General features: G+C 35.6%; 1 protein-coding gene and 1 long non-coding RNA gene across 2 annotated transcripts; both read left to right on the forward strand.

Annotated features, from left to right (window-relative positions):
* The first annotated feature begins 3,733 nt into the window (after nucleotides 1-3,733).
* LOC127251224 (uncharacterized) lies at nucleotides 3,734-4,213 on the forward strand. Its single transcript, XM_051274835.1, has one exon. It carries the CDS (start codon nucleotides 3,734-3,736, stop codon nucleotides 4,211-4,213), a length of 480 nt encoding a protein of 159 aa, XP_051130792.1.
* A 4,321-nt stretch (nucleotides 4,214-8,534) lies between these two features.
* Nucleotides 8,535-10,406, forward strand: LOC127251194 (uncharacterized). The gene is made up of 3 exons (XR_007838853.1): nucleotides 8,535-8,630; nucleotides 9,066-9,122; nucleotides 10,305-10,406. It is a non-coding gene; the product is annotated as an uncharacterized LOC127251194 (long non-coding RNA).
* The last annotated feature ends 7,452 nt before the right edge of the window (nucleotides 10,407-17,858 follow it).

Genomic DNA, 17,858 nt, shown 5'->3' on the forward strand with positions numbered 1-17,858 from the left:
CTTCCTGATTGGATTCCCGTTCTTTAGGCTTGCGTTCTTTTCGTTTGGTGTCTTCTTCTTCATCACTTTGCACAACTTATGAAGAATGCAAAGAGATCATTGCAGTAGTTACTTTTGGGAATGGTTGATGCTCTACTCCCATTGTTACATATTTGAATCTCCCTGCTTTGATAGCCTTCTGTATTTCTTTTCGGAAATGTCTGCATTGATTAGTATAATGAGTAAAGGAATTATGCCACTTACAGTATGGCCTTCCCTTTATTTCCTCCTTCGTTGCCAAGCTTTGCCCTTTAGGAATGCAAATCTGCCCATCTGCCAACAGAATATCGAAGATCTCGTCGGCCTTGGATACATCGAAGGTTGGTTGTTCCCTCTCCTCTGTTCCTGGCAATGGCTTTAGTTTCGAACATACGTACGGTTTTCCATTCACAATTTTAGCTGCCATCTCTTCAATAATATTTCCTTGCCCTTCATCTGGCAAATAAATCTCTGTATCAACACTAGCCATTTGCTGTACCTTGTTCCGACAAAAATTGTGATCTTTTTCTCTAAATAAAGATTCCAATCTCCCTGCTTTGGAGGCCAGACTAGCCAAGTCCTAAACATAATGGGCTGTCAATGCCTCCCGAAGTCTGGAATGCATGTTCCTGACCACCAAATCGGTCATTTCACTTTCCTCGATGATTGTCGGGCACCTGCCTTTCATGAGTCGTATCCGTTCAATAAATTGATACGCGGTCTCTTCTGGCATCTGTCGGATCTCTAAAAGATCTGTGAGTGAGACTGTAGGGAGATGATTAAAAAATCTTGCATGGAATGCTGCCTCCAAACTCTCCCAGGTTTGCAACTGCCCGGGTGGCAAATTTGTAAACCATGAAAAAGCGGTCCTTGTAAGCGATAACCCGAACAATTGCAATTTATATAAAGAATTATTGCTTACTTCCCCTAATTGAGCCGTGAAACGACCCATATGCTCAATAGTTGATGCCCCATCTTCTCCAGAAAATGAATGAAAATCGGGTGGTCTGTAATTCCTCGGAAGCGGATGATCGTTGATGATTCTTTCTGGGAATGGCCTCTGGTACGCAGGTCTGTTGACCGTCTGGGGGTTCATTCCAAAATGTACCCTCAAGACCTGAGCAATGTCCTCTGGATCTATTCTGGGTGGGACAGGATCCAATACCTGAATGGGATTGTGAGCCTGGCCTCCCATTCTTTCCCCCCTGAGGTCGGTAAGCTCGGTCCTAACACCCAACGGAATATTATTCGGGTATGTAAGAGGAGTCTTTCCTCTGTCAACCCTTGGGGCAGTAACACTTGGAAATGTGCTGTCCACGTATGAAGGCCCCGCAAAATTTGTCTGTAGCCTAGATGGTGATAGTTCTGGTGGCGTCTGGATGGGTTGCAAAGTAACCCTTGATAATGCCTGATTTAACGTATTTTGCATAAGGTTTTTTTGCTCCCGCAACATTTGTTGCTTGCGCAACATATTCTGCATGGCCAAATTATGCTCGTTGTTCAATTTCTGAACATAAGAAACCCATTCAGTAAATGTTTGTGGCATTTCTCCTGTATTTGGCATGACAGGTGGTGAAACTGTTCCTCCCACCGGCGCCGAAGATGATTGAGGCTGTGAGCCTGCCATATGGATCCTTCCGACGATTCGGCCGGATCTCAATCGTATGAAACTCTCCGTTGATGTAGAATCAGCAATCTTGCCTTTCTCCCACTGTGGTCGCCAAATTGTTGATGTGTTTTTTCAACAATAAAAACTAAAATTCGAAAATAAAGAAATATCCCCGAATTTGATAGATGAGTGCTTGAGATTAGAGATCTCTAAACACTGTAGAATACATAGAATAAAATAAGAAAAATAAAATAAAAGACTGGAAAATAAAAGTGGTGATCCCCAAAAGCAATTCTCTTAAATTTGATGTTAGTTGAAGATCCCTCCTCTGTACAGTACGGAATCCTTAAATAACCCCTTGAAGATACGGTTCGAACCGCTATCCGGTCGGTTCCCATAACTGCTGTTAACTCCCCCAAAAAGTTCTCTTCTATTGACACGTATGAGAACCGTCCTACCACGTCCGACCTTTGAAAACCACTCGCCAGTTGAAACTACCCTCTACTATCAGAGACTGCTTTTTCACCCGACCTGCAGGATAGCTACTTTTACTACCTGACCTTTGAACTTGGTCCGACTTCAATGTCCGACCTTCTTACACCCGACCCTTGGAATTTGTCCCGACTAGGTCCGACTTCACTATCCGAACTATTTAGTCCCGACCAGGTCCAATTTCATCATCCGTCTGACTTTCTTGCACTCGACCCTTGGAATTTGTCCTGACTAGGTCCGTCTTCAATATCCGAACTATTTGGTCCCAACCAGGTCCAATCTCATCATCCGTCCGACCTTTGGGATTAACCCGACCAGGTTTGACCTTAACATCTGACCCTAAGCTCATCCGACCCGGTTATTGCAGTCATACTTGGACTTTCAAAAAGCCCACTAGACGTTTCGAATAAATTTTAACCTAATCTTGGCAGGCCCATTCCCTAAAAACCTATCCATCATTTTTTTTGTGCACAACAAATGTTAAGGCTAAAATCACCATAAAAATGCATTATTATATAACAGAATCTGATTTATAAATATTTACAAAACACACCTCTTAGCAAGAGATTTTTCCGGTTAAAAATTTACATATAATACAATAGACGTAAGTTCACTCACTCAGCCAATCTTTCTATATCTCGAGACGTCCCCTGTCTCGGATGTGCCATGCATACCTGAAACAAATATTTTCTTAGAAGCAGTCCAGAATTAAACGCATTTTAAGAACTAACGTGAAATATGTCATTTCACACCTTTTTAAAATAAAGTCTAATTCCCGTTAATCATAAAATACGTGTCATGTCATGCCAATAGTGAAATGATACAATACAGATATCAAACTCGACAGCAATGCACACTGACATATATATAGCGAAATGACATATTTTACGTTAGTTCTTAAAATGGATTTAATTCTGGACTGCTTCTAAGAAAATATTTGTTTCAGGTATGCATGGCACATCCGAGCAGGGGACGTCTCGAGATATAGGAAGATGGGCTGAGTGAGTGAACTTACGTCTATTGTATTATATGTAAATTTTTAACCGGAAAAACCTCTTGTTAAGGGGTGTGTTTTGTAAATATTTATAAATTAGGTTCTGTTATATAACAATGCGCTTTTATCGTAATTTTAGCCTTAACATTGTATTGTGGGGCCCGAAGTAGGAGGTGACGACCTCATGATGCAGTGTGGCGGTAGCATTTCCAGTCTGAGCCAACTGGGGGTGTTACAAGTTGGTATCAGAGCCTAGGTTTGGTAGATTTTGGCTCTTTGGATTAAAAAGGTTTTGAAAATAATTATGATATTGAATTGGTTTGGCGAGGTTTGGGTTTTGTGGGTGCATTCATGTTAATGTGGTTTATGCTTTAATGTTATATCTTGTTTAGTTGTGTTGCTGAGTTGATATTGAATCAGGGAAGTCGGGGGGACAGTATGTCAAATTCTCGAGGTGATGGGTTACGTAGGGCTATTTGAAGCCCAGAGCTAGATCCTTCGTCTGATGAGTCACAATATCCTGTGCCAGAGCATGTACCAATAGAGGCACCTAGTCAAGATTTCTTCCGGCGGTTTATGGCTGCGATGATGCCTCCACGAGGAGTTTTATTGATGTTGTGATGCGGCATAACCCGCCAATATATTCTGGTTCCGTAGAGCCTGGAGTTCTTGAGTTCTGGGTTGAAAAGATGGAAAAGATATTTCGTGTTATTCAGGTTCCACCAGATCAACGAGTCAATATCGGGGCTTATTTCTTGGAAGGTCGAGCAAATCGGTGGTGGTTAGGTGAGGAAGCTGCAGGAGTGGACCAAGTGGATATGACTTGGGATGAGTTTAAAGCAAAATTAAAAGCTAGGTTTATACCGTCTCATGTTCGAAAAGCAAAGAAGCAAGAGCTGCTGGACTTGAAGCTGGGTTCGATGTCAGTCGAGGACTATTTTGTAAAGTTCAATGAGCTGGAGATGTATGTTCCTGACTACTTTTCCTGTGAGCGAGATAGAGTTGATCATTTTGTAGATAGGTTGCAGCAGAGGATTCAAGAAGCTTTAGCTGTGTTGGATATCAGTTCGTTATATGAGGCTTACGAGCGTGCTGCTTGATTCTATCAGAAGCAGGAAGTAAGACAGAAGGGCAGTGAGAAGGAAATGGGGTATCAACATCAGCTTCGAGATAAAGGAAAAGCTAAGGTGGAGGACGAACCAAAGGGTAAAAATAAATGGTGGCAAATATTCAGGTCTGGGCCATCGTATAAAGGGATTTTGATTAAAGAACTGAGTCAAGAGAGGTTTCAACAATCGGGGGTTGTTTGTCGACGCTGTGGAACAAGTCATTCAGGTACCCGTTGTGATACAGTTCCATTAACATGTTTTAAGTGTGGTGGTAGTGGTCATATTGCCAGGCTATGCCCAAGTGTGGTAACTGCAAGGGAGTTTCCAGAACCGAGATTTAGGCCATGGCAGCCGCCATCTTCACAGTCACAGGGGAGAGGATTAGGACCATCATGGCGAGGTGGTCGAAGCCAGTCACATCCATCATCTAGGCAGCTAGGCAGAGGACCTGACCAGCGTGGCAGAATAAATGTGGTTACCCAAACAGAGGCTGATCATCACCCAGGTGAGGTTTTAACGGGTAGATTTCTTATTTGCGGTTTGTCAGCTCTTGTGTTATTTGATTCGGGTGCAACGGTCTCGTTCATATCTAAACGTTTGGTTAGAAGATTGGGTCTGAATTCATCGGTAGAAGTGGTAGCGGAAGTTTTACTTCCATCAGGAGAAGTACTGGAGTGCCGAGAACTCTATATGCAAATTCTGATTAGTATTGGGGGAGTTGATTTTGCTACTAACTTGTTGAGTATGAAGTTATCCGAGTTCGATGTGATACTGGGGATGGATTGGTTAATGGTATATCAAGCTCAATTTGTTTGTCGAAAAAGATCAATTTCGTTGGTTGGAGCGATGGGTGAACAAGTGAGCTATGCAGGATCTGCAAGACAACCTCCTATGAAGGTAATTTCATCCTTATCATTTCAAGCACTTATTTGTAAGGGGTATCCGGTATATCTGTGTGAGGTAAGAGAATTGAAGCAAGGGGAGCAGCGATTGCAAAATATTCCTGTGGTTCGAGATTTTCCTGATGTATTTCCTGATGATATTCCTGGCATGCCACCAACTCGTGAAGTAGATTTTACTATTGATATTGTGTCAGGCGCCGAGCCAGTATCAAGAGCCCCATATCGTATGGCACCGTTAGAACTCGCTGAACTTAAATTGCAACTACAGGATTTACTGGATAAAGGTTACATTCGTCCTAGTACATCACCTTGGGGTGCTCCAGTTTTATTTGTGAAAAAGAAAGATGGAAGCTTAAGGTTGGACTACCGTGCGCTAAATAAAGTAACGGTAAAGAATAAATATCCTCTTCCGAGAATTGATGATCTATTTGATCAACTGAGAGGTGCAAGTGTATTATCCAAGATTTACTTGAGGTCTGGATATTATCAACTAAGGGTTGCAGAGCATGATATTCCTAAGAAAGCCTTTCGCACTAGATACGGTCATTATGAATTTATGGTTATGTCATTTGGCTTGACCAACGCCCCGGCTGTGTTTATGGAATTGATGAATCGAATTTTTCAACCATACCTTGATCAGTTTGTAGTGATATTTATCGATGATATCTTGGTATATTCTCCATATAAAAAGACATATGCAAAACATTTGCGTGTGACACTAAACACACTGCGTGCGAGAAAGTTATATGCCAAGTTATCCAAATGTGAGTTTTGGTTGAAAAAGGTTGCTTTCTTGGGGCATGTGATTTCTGGTAAGGGTATCTCAGTAGATCCTTCTAAGGTTGCGGCAATCTCGGATTGGCCAAGACCTACCAATCAATCAGAAGTAAGAAGCTTTTTGGGTTTGGCAGGGTATTACTGAAGATTCGTTCTTGATTTTTCGAAGGTTGCGAAACCATTAACTAATTTGCTGAAGAAGGACACAATGATTAATTGGGATCGTGAGTATGAGTCTTCTTTCTTATAATTGAAACATTGATTAACTTCAGCACCAATCTTGGCTTTACCAGTAGAGGGTGAGGATTTTAAAGTTTATAGTGATGTTTCGAAAAGGGGATTGGGATACGTCTTAATGTAGAATCAAAGAGTTATTGCTTATGCGTCACGGCAACTAAAACCTCACAAAGAGAATTATCCTACACATGACTTGGAGATGGCAGCAGTTGTGTTTGCTTTGAAGATTTGGAGGCACTATCTTTATGGTGCCCATTGTAGAATGTTTACTGACCATCACAGTCTGAAATATATCTTCACCCAAAGAGAATTAAATTTAAGACAAAGAAGATTGTTAGAATTGGTGAATGATTATGATCTCGAAATTGTATATCATGAAGGCAAAGCAAATGTTGTAGCCGATGCCTTGAGTCGAAAACCAAGGCATAAGTTGGGTTATATGTCAGTTGCCGATGAACTAATCAAGATTTAGCACGGATAGAAATTGAAGTACTTGGACGGGGCATGACACGGGGATATTTGAAAATGATGCAAGTTGAGCCTGAAATTTATGATCTTATTAGAGCGGCTCAAATGGAAGATAATAAGATGGTCGAGTTGGCTATAAAAGTTCAATGCGGTCAGACTCAAAACTTTAATATTGCATCAGATGGGAGCCTTCGATTCCATGGGAGGTGGTGTATCCCAAAGGACCGAAGCGATTTGAAGGAGAAAATTATGAGTGAGGCTTATAATACACCACATTCAGTGCATCCATGAGGGATTAAAATGTATCAAGACTTACGTCAACATTTTTGGTGGAAGGGCATGAAGAAGGATGTAGCCAAATTCGTTGCGCAATGTTTAAACTGCCAAAAGGTAAAAGCAGAACATCAGAGACCGATGGGGTTGCTACAGCCTTTAGAAGTTCCGTTCTGGAAATGGGATTCTATTGCAATGGATTTTTGTGACAGGACTTCCAAGGGCGAAGTCGGGAACATATGCAACTTGGGTGATTATAGATAGATTGACTAAGTCAACAGTGTTCATCCCAGTACGTATGACTTGGAGCATGCAGAAGTTGGCCAAGTTATATGTTCATCATGTGGTTAAACGACACGGTATTCCTGAGGTAATCATATCGGATCGTGATCCACGTTTTCAATCTCGATTTTGGCAAAAATTGCAAGAAGCCTTTGGTACTCAGTTGCATATGAATATTGTATTTCATCCAATGACTGATGGTCAATCAGAGCGAACTATCCGTATTCTGGAAGATATGCTAAGAGCTTGTGCAATAGAATTTCAAGGAAGTTAGGAGGACCACTTGGATTTAGTGGAATTTTCATATAATAATAGTTATCAAACAAGTATTGGAATGGCTCCTTTTGAAGCTCTTTATGGACGAAAATGCAGGACTCCTTTAAGTTGGGATGACATGAGTGATCGACTGATATTAGGTCCAGAAATGATCGAAGAATCAAAAAATAAGATTCGAGTTATCAGGGAGAAGATAAAGATAGCTCAAGATCGCCAAAAAAGTTATACCGATAAAGCCCGACGTGAAGGTCAATTTCAAAGTGGAGATTTCGTCCTGATAAAAGTATCTCCAATGAAAGGTATTAGAAGGTTTGTAATTAAAGGAAAACTGAGTCCGCGTTATGTTGGACCCTATGAAATCCTCGATCGAGTTGGGGATTGGGCTTATCGGTTAGCACTTCCTAATTCCATGGAACGAATTCATAATGTTTTTCATGTATCGCAGCTTCGTAGGTATGTCGCAGATCCTTCTCATATTTTATCTCCGGACGAGTTAGAGCTAAATGAGGATCTTCCATATGAGGAAATGCCTTTTTGGATCATGGACACAAAGGTTCAAACTACGAGGAACCGAGATATTCATATGGTGAAGGTAATGTGGTCCCGGCATGGAGCAGAAGAGGCCTCATGGGAAGTGGAGCAAGAGATGTTTAAAGCATATCCACATTTGTTTAATTAAGTAGTATTGTTATGCGTTTGAATTTAGATTTCGGGGACGAAATCTTTTAAGGGGGAGTGAATTGTAATACCCCGATTTTGGAGTGTATAAAATAATATTATTATAGCAAATAAATATTTTTATAATATTTTGGAATCAAGAAATTAATATTTTGGAATAAATTTTATTCCTATTTTATATATTGATTGTGATTGAAAAGACTGTTAAATGGATAAATATCGATAAAGATAAATATAAAATATAATATATATAATAATATTATAATAATAATAATGATAAGGATGGATGATGATGAAGATATAATAATAATAATAATGATAATAACGTTAATAATAATAATAATAATATAATATAATATAATATCTATAATATATATAATAATAATATAATTTTATATAACAAACCAAACCTACCTGAAGGAAGGCCGAAGCAGAAGAACGCGAAGGAGAAAAAAGAGAAGGAAGAAAAGAAAGAAAGAAACAGATTTAGCCGTTCGATTTTGATTCCGACTTCGGTATTGTATTATTTGTTTTACGTAGAATTTAATTATGGATTTTAATATGAATTTCAATATTGGGAATATTAAATTAGAAATTCTTCAAAAATTCATAACCGGCTATTTGGCTATTTAATCGATGAATTTCTTTAGCTAATAGCCTATTCGTAGTCCTAGTATTATATTCTGAGAATTTCGTATCGATCTGAGCCGTATTGAAAACGACAGTGTATTGCACCTGCCTGTTTATTCATATCTTTAAGTATTTTTATTTAATAATCGGGCGATATAAATATTATGAGGTATAAGAGTTTTATAGCTAGAATATCGTAGTCTACTAAATATAAAAGTTTAAAACCCAACGAGCTAACTATAGAAATTAGCTTTTGAATAAGCAGGTAGCTCTTATGTATAAGTATATAGCTCAGCTGATTTGAGTAAATAATGGGGCAGGTGTACGTTGGAAGAGATTTGGGTGAAATTGCGGGAGCTAGGGAGTGTCAATAAGAGGTAAGCAGTAGGGAATTAAATCTAATTTTAAGAAATTAGGTATGCATGTTGCATGCGATTCTGATTAATATGTTAATGTGATATTATGTGAATCATTTTGTCAGTGCATATATATATTTATATATATGTGTGCGTATGCATGTGGGAGACTTCACGGTTTATGATATTTGATATACATATTTGATCGCATTGGTGAATTTATGAAAATGAGGATAGATGAGCTGTCTCAACAGCCCTTTTCGGTAAATTCACTTATTTGGCATGTTGCATACATATTGCACGGTTTATCGGATATGATTTATGGATCTATCGTCTAGTCGCCGTATGCGGTAGTGTTAGGCGAGGGCATCATCTGGGGTTAGGATATTCGACCCAGATGTACCGTAACACTTTGGCGATAGTGGACGATAGTAGTCGGACAACTGGGTGACTTAGTCGCACGGTCATTCAGGGATTAGACCCATGGTGGTTGAGACGTATTTGGTCTAATCATTCGTGTTAGGTTTTGTTCCACTCATTGGGCTGGCCACTGGTGAGGTCTACCGGTAGTTTAGGATTATATGCCAAACTCCAAACGTGATCCCGTTAGGGCGCGCGAGGAGGAGTAGAGTTTCCGGGTTTCCCTTGGGTGATTCCAGGTTGCACGGATTCTACTACATTACACGGGATAGGGCTAGTCAGTGGGGGTCCTATCTTCGTTATCACAGACTATGGGGCGTCTTGTGGTTAATGGCGACAACGTTCGGCTATCCATGTATTGATTGTGGGAGTGATATGGTGGGTATATAGAACTGACCGGATGACCGTTATATTATTATGGGTTTATCAGGTCCTTCCTTAAGCCGAGGATTTTCCGGCTATTTATTGATGATGGTCTAGTGAGCTTGTTATTACGGGGCCGAGGGTATTCCGGCTGCTCACTTAGACAGATGTAGTGAGCCTATGATTATAGAGCCGAGGTTATTCCGGCTGCTCACTTTGGCGGATATATATATGTGAGTGTGCATTGCTGTCGAGTTTGATATTTGTATTGCATCATTTCACTATTGGCATGACATGACACGTATTTTATGATTAACGGGAATTAGACTTTATTTTAAAAAGGTGTGAAATGACATATTTCACGTTAGTTCTTAAAATGGATTTAATTATGGATTGCTTCTAAGAAAATATTTGTTTCAGGTATGCATGGCACATCCGAGACAGGGGACGTCTCGAGATATAGAAAGATGGGCTGAGTGAGTGAACTTACGTCTATTGTATTATATGTAAATTTTTAACCGGAAAACCTCTTGTTAAGGGGTGTGTTCTGTAAATATCTATAAATCAGATTCTGTTATATAATAATGTGCTTTTATGGTAATTTTAGCCTTAACATTGTATTGTGGGGCCCGAAGTAAAAGGTGACGACCGCATGATGCAGTGTGGCGGTAGCATTTCCAGTCTAAGCCAACTGGGGGTGTTACACCATAGCGCACATTTTTCTTTCCATATTACTTTTCTAGCTAAAACTATACATTATTCTCAAACAAGATAATAAGCATATGCTACATAGAGTGCAACATAATTAATCGATTACTGCAATATAAACTATTCCCAAAATTGAAGGCCGGAATCTTATCTATCATGATAATCACTATGGTTCAAATAAAACTATAATTAAAACCATTTTAGCAAACACAAAAATAATGTAATCAAATAGATAAGTAATAAATAGATTTGACTGATGTCAATCAGTTTTTGGTACAATTTTCTTATTTTGAAGAGGACAGAAAAGAATATGAACTAGATTTTGTGTGGTTAAGAATATTTAGTAACATTTAGATTGCAGAAGAAACCTTAAAATATAAACCATTTTATAAGGAAAATGGCTAACATCATATATTATAATTATTGTCTAGTGTGATCCCTGATGAATCATTGAATGATAGTTGTGTAAAAATTAAGCCTTTGCAAGTGCACATTCACGTATAAAGAAGTACTTACACATGAATAATTTGAGCTTCATTCTCATTGAAATTCCGAACGTACAAACATGGAGATGTAGACAATACAAACAAGATAAGAAATTGCTAATTTTCTGCAAATTCTGAAACAATATCGACAAAAATAACTACACCTAAGAAGCTATTACTTTAGTTGAAATAGGAAAGACGTTTGGATAAGAAGGTATAATTTCCGATAATGGAAACCAAAAGAAATCATGAAACACTTTCATTAATGATGGAGGAAGAAAGAAAGACAAACAATATAAATGCATATGTTTCATTGCATAGCAAGGGAATCCGCTTGCAACTCTAAGTTCCCTCCCCAAGTTCCATTGTTGGCTATGGATTTGCTATATTTGTCAAAAGGAAATTCATTTTCAACAAACGGTTGAAACATTGCTTGAATTTCCTATGAAATAAAACAAGCATCTCTTACTGAAAAGCCTAACCCAATCAAACCGAATTTAACTTTTTTAAATACTATAACGCACACTTTTCTTTCACTATTACTTTTCTAGCTAAAATTATACGTCATTCTCAAACAAGATAATAACCATATGCTACATAGAGTGCAAATTAATTAATCGATTACTGCAATCTTAACTATTCTCAAATTAATCGGTTGAATCTTACCTATCATGATAATCACTATGGTTCAAATAAAACTATAATTGAAACGATTTACCAAACATAGAAATAAGATAATCAGATAGAAAAGGAATAAATAAATGTGACCGATGCCAATCAATTTTCGGTACAATTTTCTTTTTTTGAAGAAGAAAAAAAAGAATATGAACTAGATTTTTGTGTGCATAGAAATATTTAGTTACCTTTAGATTGAAGAAGATACCTTAGAACATAAAGTATTTTATAAGGAAATTGTTTATCATCATAATTATAAGTGTTGTTCAGTGTGATTCCTAATGAATCTTAGAGTGATAGTTGTGCAAAAATTAAGCATTCGCAAGTGGACATTCACGCGTATATAGAAGTACTTACATATGAATAATTTGAGCTTCATTGCCACTGAAATTCCAAATGTACAAACACGGAGATGGAGATAACACAAACGAGATAATAAATGCTAATTTTCTACAAATTCTGAAATAATATCAACAAAATAACTTCACCTAAGAAGCTATTACTTTATTTGAAAGAGGAAAGACGTTTGGATAAGTAGGTATAAGTTCCAATACTGGAAACTAAAATAAATCATGAGACACTTTCATTAATGATGGAGGAAGAAAGAAAAACAAACAACATAAATGCATATGTTTTATTGCATAACAACATAATCCGCTTGCAACTCTAAGATTCCACCCCAAGTTCCATCGTTGGCCATAGATTTGCTATATTTGTCAAAAGGAAATTCATCTTCAACAAACGGTTGAAACATTGCTTAAATTTCCTATGAAATGAAACAAGCCTCTCTTACTGAAAAGCCTAACCCAAAAAAATCGAATTTAACTTTTGTAAATACTATAGCGTACACTTTTCTTTCCATATTAGTTTTCTAGCTAAAACTATATATCACTCTTAAACAAGATAATAAGCACATGCTACATAGAGTGCAAATTAATTAATTGAGTATCGCTATGTTAACTATTCTCAATATTGATGGCGGGAAACTTATCTATCACGAAAATCACTGGTTCAAATAAAACTAACATGGAAACTATTTGACCAAACATAAAAATAAGGTAATCAGATAGATAAGGAATAAATAAATTGACGGATGTCAATCAGTTTTTGGTACAAATTTTTTATTTTGAAGAGGAAAGAAAAAAATATGAACTAGATTTTGGTGTGCATAGAAAAATTTAGTTACCTTTAGATTGAAGAAGAGACCTTAGAACATTAACCATTTTATAAGGAAAGTGGCTAAGATCATATATTATAAGTGTTGTCTAGTGTGATCCATGATGAATCTTAGAATGATAGTTGTGCAAAAATTAAGCATTTGCAAGTGCACATTCACGCGTATATAGAAGTACTTACACATGAATAATTTGAGCTTCATTGTCAGTGAAATTCCGAATGTACAAACACGGCGATGTAGACAACACAAACAAGATAAGAAATTTCTTATTTTCTACAGATTCTGAAACAATATCAATAAAATAACTTCACCTAACAAGTTATTACTTTAGTTGAAACAGTAAAGACATTTGAATAAATAGGTATAACTAACGATAATAGAAACCAAAAAATCATGAGACACTTTAATTAATAATGCAGAAAGAAAGAAATATATATAATACAAATGCATATAACTAACAATAATTGATTTTTGTGTTTATGGAATTTATTAATGATTTATTTTTTAAATTTTAGAAAAGTAAACATCATATTAATTTTTGTTTTTCTCATCTATTATAATTTTGTATTTCTTTAGATGAGTTAGAATTTGAGGCCTAATTACTATTTCTATCTAATATTTTACATATTTCAAGTCATTTAAAAAAATAATAACAAAAATCTAATTAATGTAAAAGAAAACTAGCTATAATTAGCACCGTAACAACTTCCATAAAAGTATTAATATCTTTTATAATTTATAATATTATTAAATTTACAATTATATAAATATATATACTGTACATAGAGGAAAACAAATATGCATATTAGTGTTCATAATTGAGCAATTCATCAAATAAAAAAAAAATTATTTTGTTTACGGAAACTAATATTTACAATTATATTCATTTTTTGATTGCATTATAAAACCTTTGTGCAGCTAAATTAACAAGAATGTATATATATTGTGATTTTTGTATATTCAAGGTTTTAGAAAAATAAAATACATTTGATAAAATAGGCCACAACATCCTCAGCCTTACATGCAACTCAAACCCCACTTGCCACACCAATCAAATGAAGATAAGTATTATTTATTTAAAGTTAGAATTAAAGGTTTTGTATTTTTGTTCTTCTCATATTTTAATTATTCTTATCTATTGTCCTTTAAAAAAAAAATTGCAGTCCTGTCTTGTCCCTCTCAAAAGAATACGTCCAATGAGACTAAGCTGGGCTAATAGACACAAACTTTATAACAAAAATTGATTGAAAAATATATACACGCTGTCAAAAACTTTGGAAAAAAAATAGTTTCCAATTTGCATAGAATGATCACAATTAATTGCAATGGTTGCAACTTTCTTAACATCCATTTGCATCACGCTGTCCATTCCATTACAATGGTTTGCTTCTCATTCGATATTTCATTGCATAACTGCTCAGAAACTAAGCATCAGTTTTTTCGTAAAAAAGTTCACTCAACTAAAACTTGAGAAGTCATCAACAATAAAAATATATATACCTCATGTCTGCAATACTTTTAGTTTCATATGCCCTCATCAAATCCGTAGCTGTAGACATCTTTCGGTTGCTCATAGATCGGTCCACTGTTCTGTTCTAGTTACATACCTTTGCAACAATATGCACATGGTAACATCCTCCGCCTTAGTTGAGCACTTCCCTATTATGTTGATTTGAAGGAACACAATGCTACCTTGAATAATAATTTCATTAATTCATATCTCATCAATTTCTAAATGACTTTCTTGAAATTTATGTTTTCAAGTCTTTTCGTATCACATCAATTGTGACACTAAAAGTTTTATGTATAAATATAATTACATTTATTCTTATGGTGGTCTTAGTTGTTAATTACAAAAATTTGAATTATTTAGATGTTTTCAGCATTGTAATAAATGTTTAAATAAATAGTTAAAAAATTGGAGTTAGCTCTGTTATTATTATTATTATTGTTATTATTATTATTATTATTATTATTATTATTAGTAGGGAAAAATGAATTTTTGTCCCAATATAATTAAAATTTATCAATTTTGGTGCCAATATAAAAAATTCATCAATTTTAATCTCATTATAAACAATTTCAGTCAATTTTGGTCCAATTATAAACAATTTCAATCAATTTTGGTCCAAATGTTAAAAAACTAACGGAAATTGTTCACGTGGACATAATGGAGGTGACGTGGCAGATGACCGGGAAAGTACACGGTCATGTACAATTATACACTACCATGTTGTTACATGGCCATGTATATTACAGTCTATAATTATATATGACCATGTTGCTACACGTCCATGTACAATTATACACGGCCATGTTATTACATGGCCATATATATTTCAGTGTATAATTATACATGACCATATTGTTACGCGGCCATGTATAATTTTACCAGGCCGTGTATCTTTCTGTTTCGGTCTAAAATTTTATTTTTTTGTTATATTTTTATTTTTATTTCTTTTGAATTTAGAATAGTTGATATAGTTAAAATGAAAAACAAAATTCAATAATAATCATAATATAATTAAAATGTTTCAATTTTAGTTCAAATATAAATATTTATGGAGTACGTTCTTTTGGAAAATTTTGTCTAAAATTCTACTATTTACCAAAAAAAATTTCTTTTACAAACATCCGATTACTGTATTGAAATAATAAATTTATTTTTAATACTATTATAATATACAAAATTAAAAAATATTTGTGTAATTGGATGTTTGTAAGAGAAATTTTTTTTATTAATAATAAAATTTAGACAAAACTTTTTAAAATAATATATCTTATAAATATTTATATTTGAATTAAAATTGATAAATTTTAATTATATTATGATTACTATTGATTTTTTCCATTTTAATTATATTAACTATTTTAAATTCAAAATAATTTTTTTTTTAAAAAAAATATAACCAAAAAATAAAATTTTAGACTAAAACAGAAATGTACACAGCCGTATAACAACATGGCCGTGTAACAACATGACCGTGTAATTATACATTGAAATATACATGGACGTGTAACAACATGGTCGTGTATAATTATACATGACCGTGTACTTTCCAAGTCATCTGCCACGTCACCTCCGTTATGTCAACGTCAATAATTTCCGTTAGTTTTTTAACGTTGGGACCAAAATTGATTGAAATAATGGAACCAAAATTGATTGAAATTGTTTACAATGAAACTAAAATTGATGAATTTTTTATATTAGGACCAAAATTAATTTTTTCCATTATTATTATTATTATTATTATTATTATTATTATTATTAGGCATAACTTATTTAAATGCAAAAATCATGTCCACATTGAAATATTTGAAAAAGAACAAACATCTTATAAATCCTACATGAGTTTGTGATTATGTCTTTCAAAATATTAAAATTTGTAAGTCAGTGTTAAATTTTAGTGATTGCTTAATAGAAATTTCTTTTATATAAACTTAGATTATTAATTATAAATAGCATATATATTTGTGCAGGAAAATGGGAGATCATATTTTCAGGGGGGAGTTGCCCAAGTTCTGATGCTGCGTGCTTTGCTGATTGTTGATTTTATCTGTTGTTATTTATGTTGGAAGTCCGAAGTGATTACAACCATATCATTGTGGAGGCTGCCTGTAGCCTTTTTTATATTTCTGCTGGCATGTAATATTTGGACTTACACTTGGATGATTAGGTGTGTGAGTGGTCTAATTCCTGCACTTTGATTTCGTGGTTCCATATGCCAAAAAGGGGGAGAATGTGAATGAAAGAAACCCTAAGATTATTTTTGCATATAGTCCAACTTGATTTCTTATTTGCTGCAGCCACCTTTCCTTTTTTAGTATTCGTAGGTTGCAGGAAGACTGTCATTGCAACCGTGCTGCAGACTGAATTTGTGTGCTTGGCTTTATCCTTTGTGTCCAATCCATTAAATGTCCACAAGAGACAAACATGATAGTTTGGTAATGGTCAAACTCGTGTAGAACCATTGTAGAACACTCCATCCATTTCTATGCTAAGGGAAATTAATGTGAAGAGTGTTCTTACCAAGGATGCATTGAATATAAAATCAAAGAAGACAAACTTTGTGGTGTGAGTTGGTGTGCAAATCTTAGAGAAAAGATTATTGAGAAAACCTCTCACCACCCATCCATTTCAACTCTCCACATTTTGAATGTGTGTTCTACACTGATATCAACTAGAGAGGTCAAAGGTGTTCGGAATTAATGGAGTTCCAACCGGAAGAAATGATCAAGCTTTGGACTTCTTTGTTGTGTGGTGGTTGTTAGTACGAGGTTGTAGCAACGAGAACCTTAGGAGGTATTTTTCTGGGTTAACCATGACATGCGTTAGAGTTAAATGAGTTGTGGTTGTTTGTGTCCTTAATCAGCACTGGTTAGTGGAATTCCTCCTGGATTGGTATCCCCGGTTGTAGATTTGTTGATAATTGAACCGGGTCAACAAACACCTTGTCTTATTGTTGTTTTATGTTCTGCATTCTTTCGTTGTTAAAATATTGTTATAACTGTAAACCGTCCACGCTTCGGGAGTTGGCCCTTTAAAGTGTTCGAATATTTTTTGTTCGATAAATCACTTTCCCAACATCTGGTATTAGAGCAGTGTTCTCTAATTTGTTGAGTAGATCTAGTCACAGTTGCAGACATGAGTAAAGAAAAAAGTTCAACATCAAGACCTCCATTGTTCGATGGGACAAATTAACAAAGTTGGAAGAACAAAATGGAAGCATTTCTGATGCTTCAAGGTGAAGACGTTTCTGATGCTGTTGAGTGTGCATGGTCTCATCCTATGAAAACCATCCAAGATGAAGATTGTGTTACTTCTCTTGTGAAGAAACCGAAGAGAGAATGGACGTTGAATGAAAAAGCTGCTGGAATAGCAAACTCGAAGGCCCTGTTTTTGATTTTTAATATTGTGGACGAAACTCA

This window comes from Andrographis paniculata, unplaced genomic scaffold, assembly GCF_009805555.1.
Source record: "Andrographis paniculata isolate CXL003 unplaced genomic scaffold, ASM980555v1 Contig43END, whole genome shotgun sequence".
Classification (NCBI taxonomy): domain Eukaryota; kingdom Viridiplantae; phylum Streptophyta; class Magnoliopsida; order Lamiales; family Acanthaceae; genus Andrographis; species Andrographis paniculata.

Bases quoted from the DNA above. Each gene is read 5' to 3' on its own strand.
- LOC127251224 (XM_051274835.1), top strand. From the start codon at position 3,734: ATGCGGCATAACCCGCCAATATATTCTGGTTCCGTAGAGCCTGGAGTT.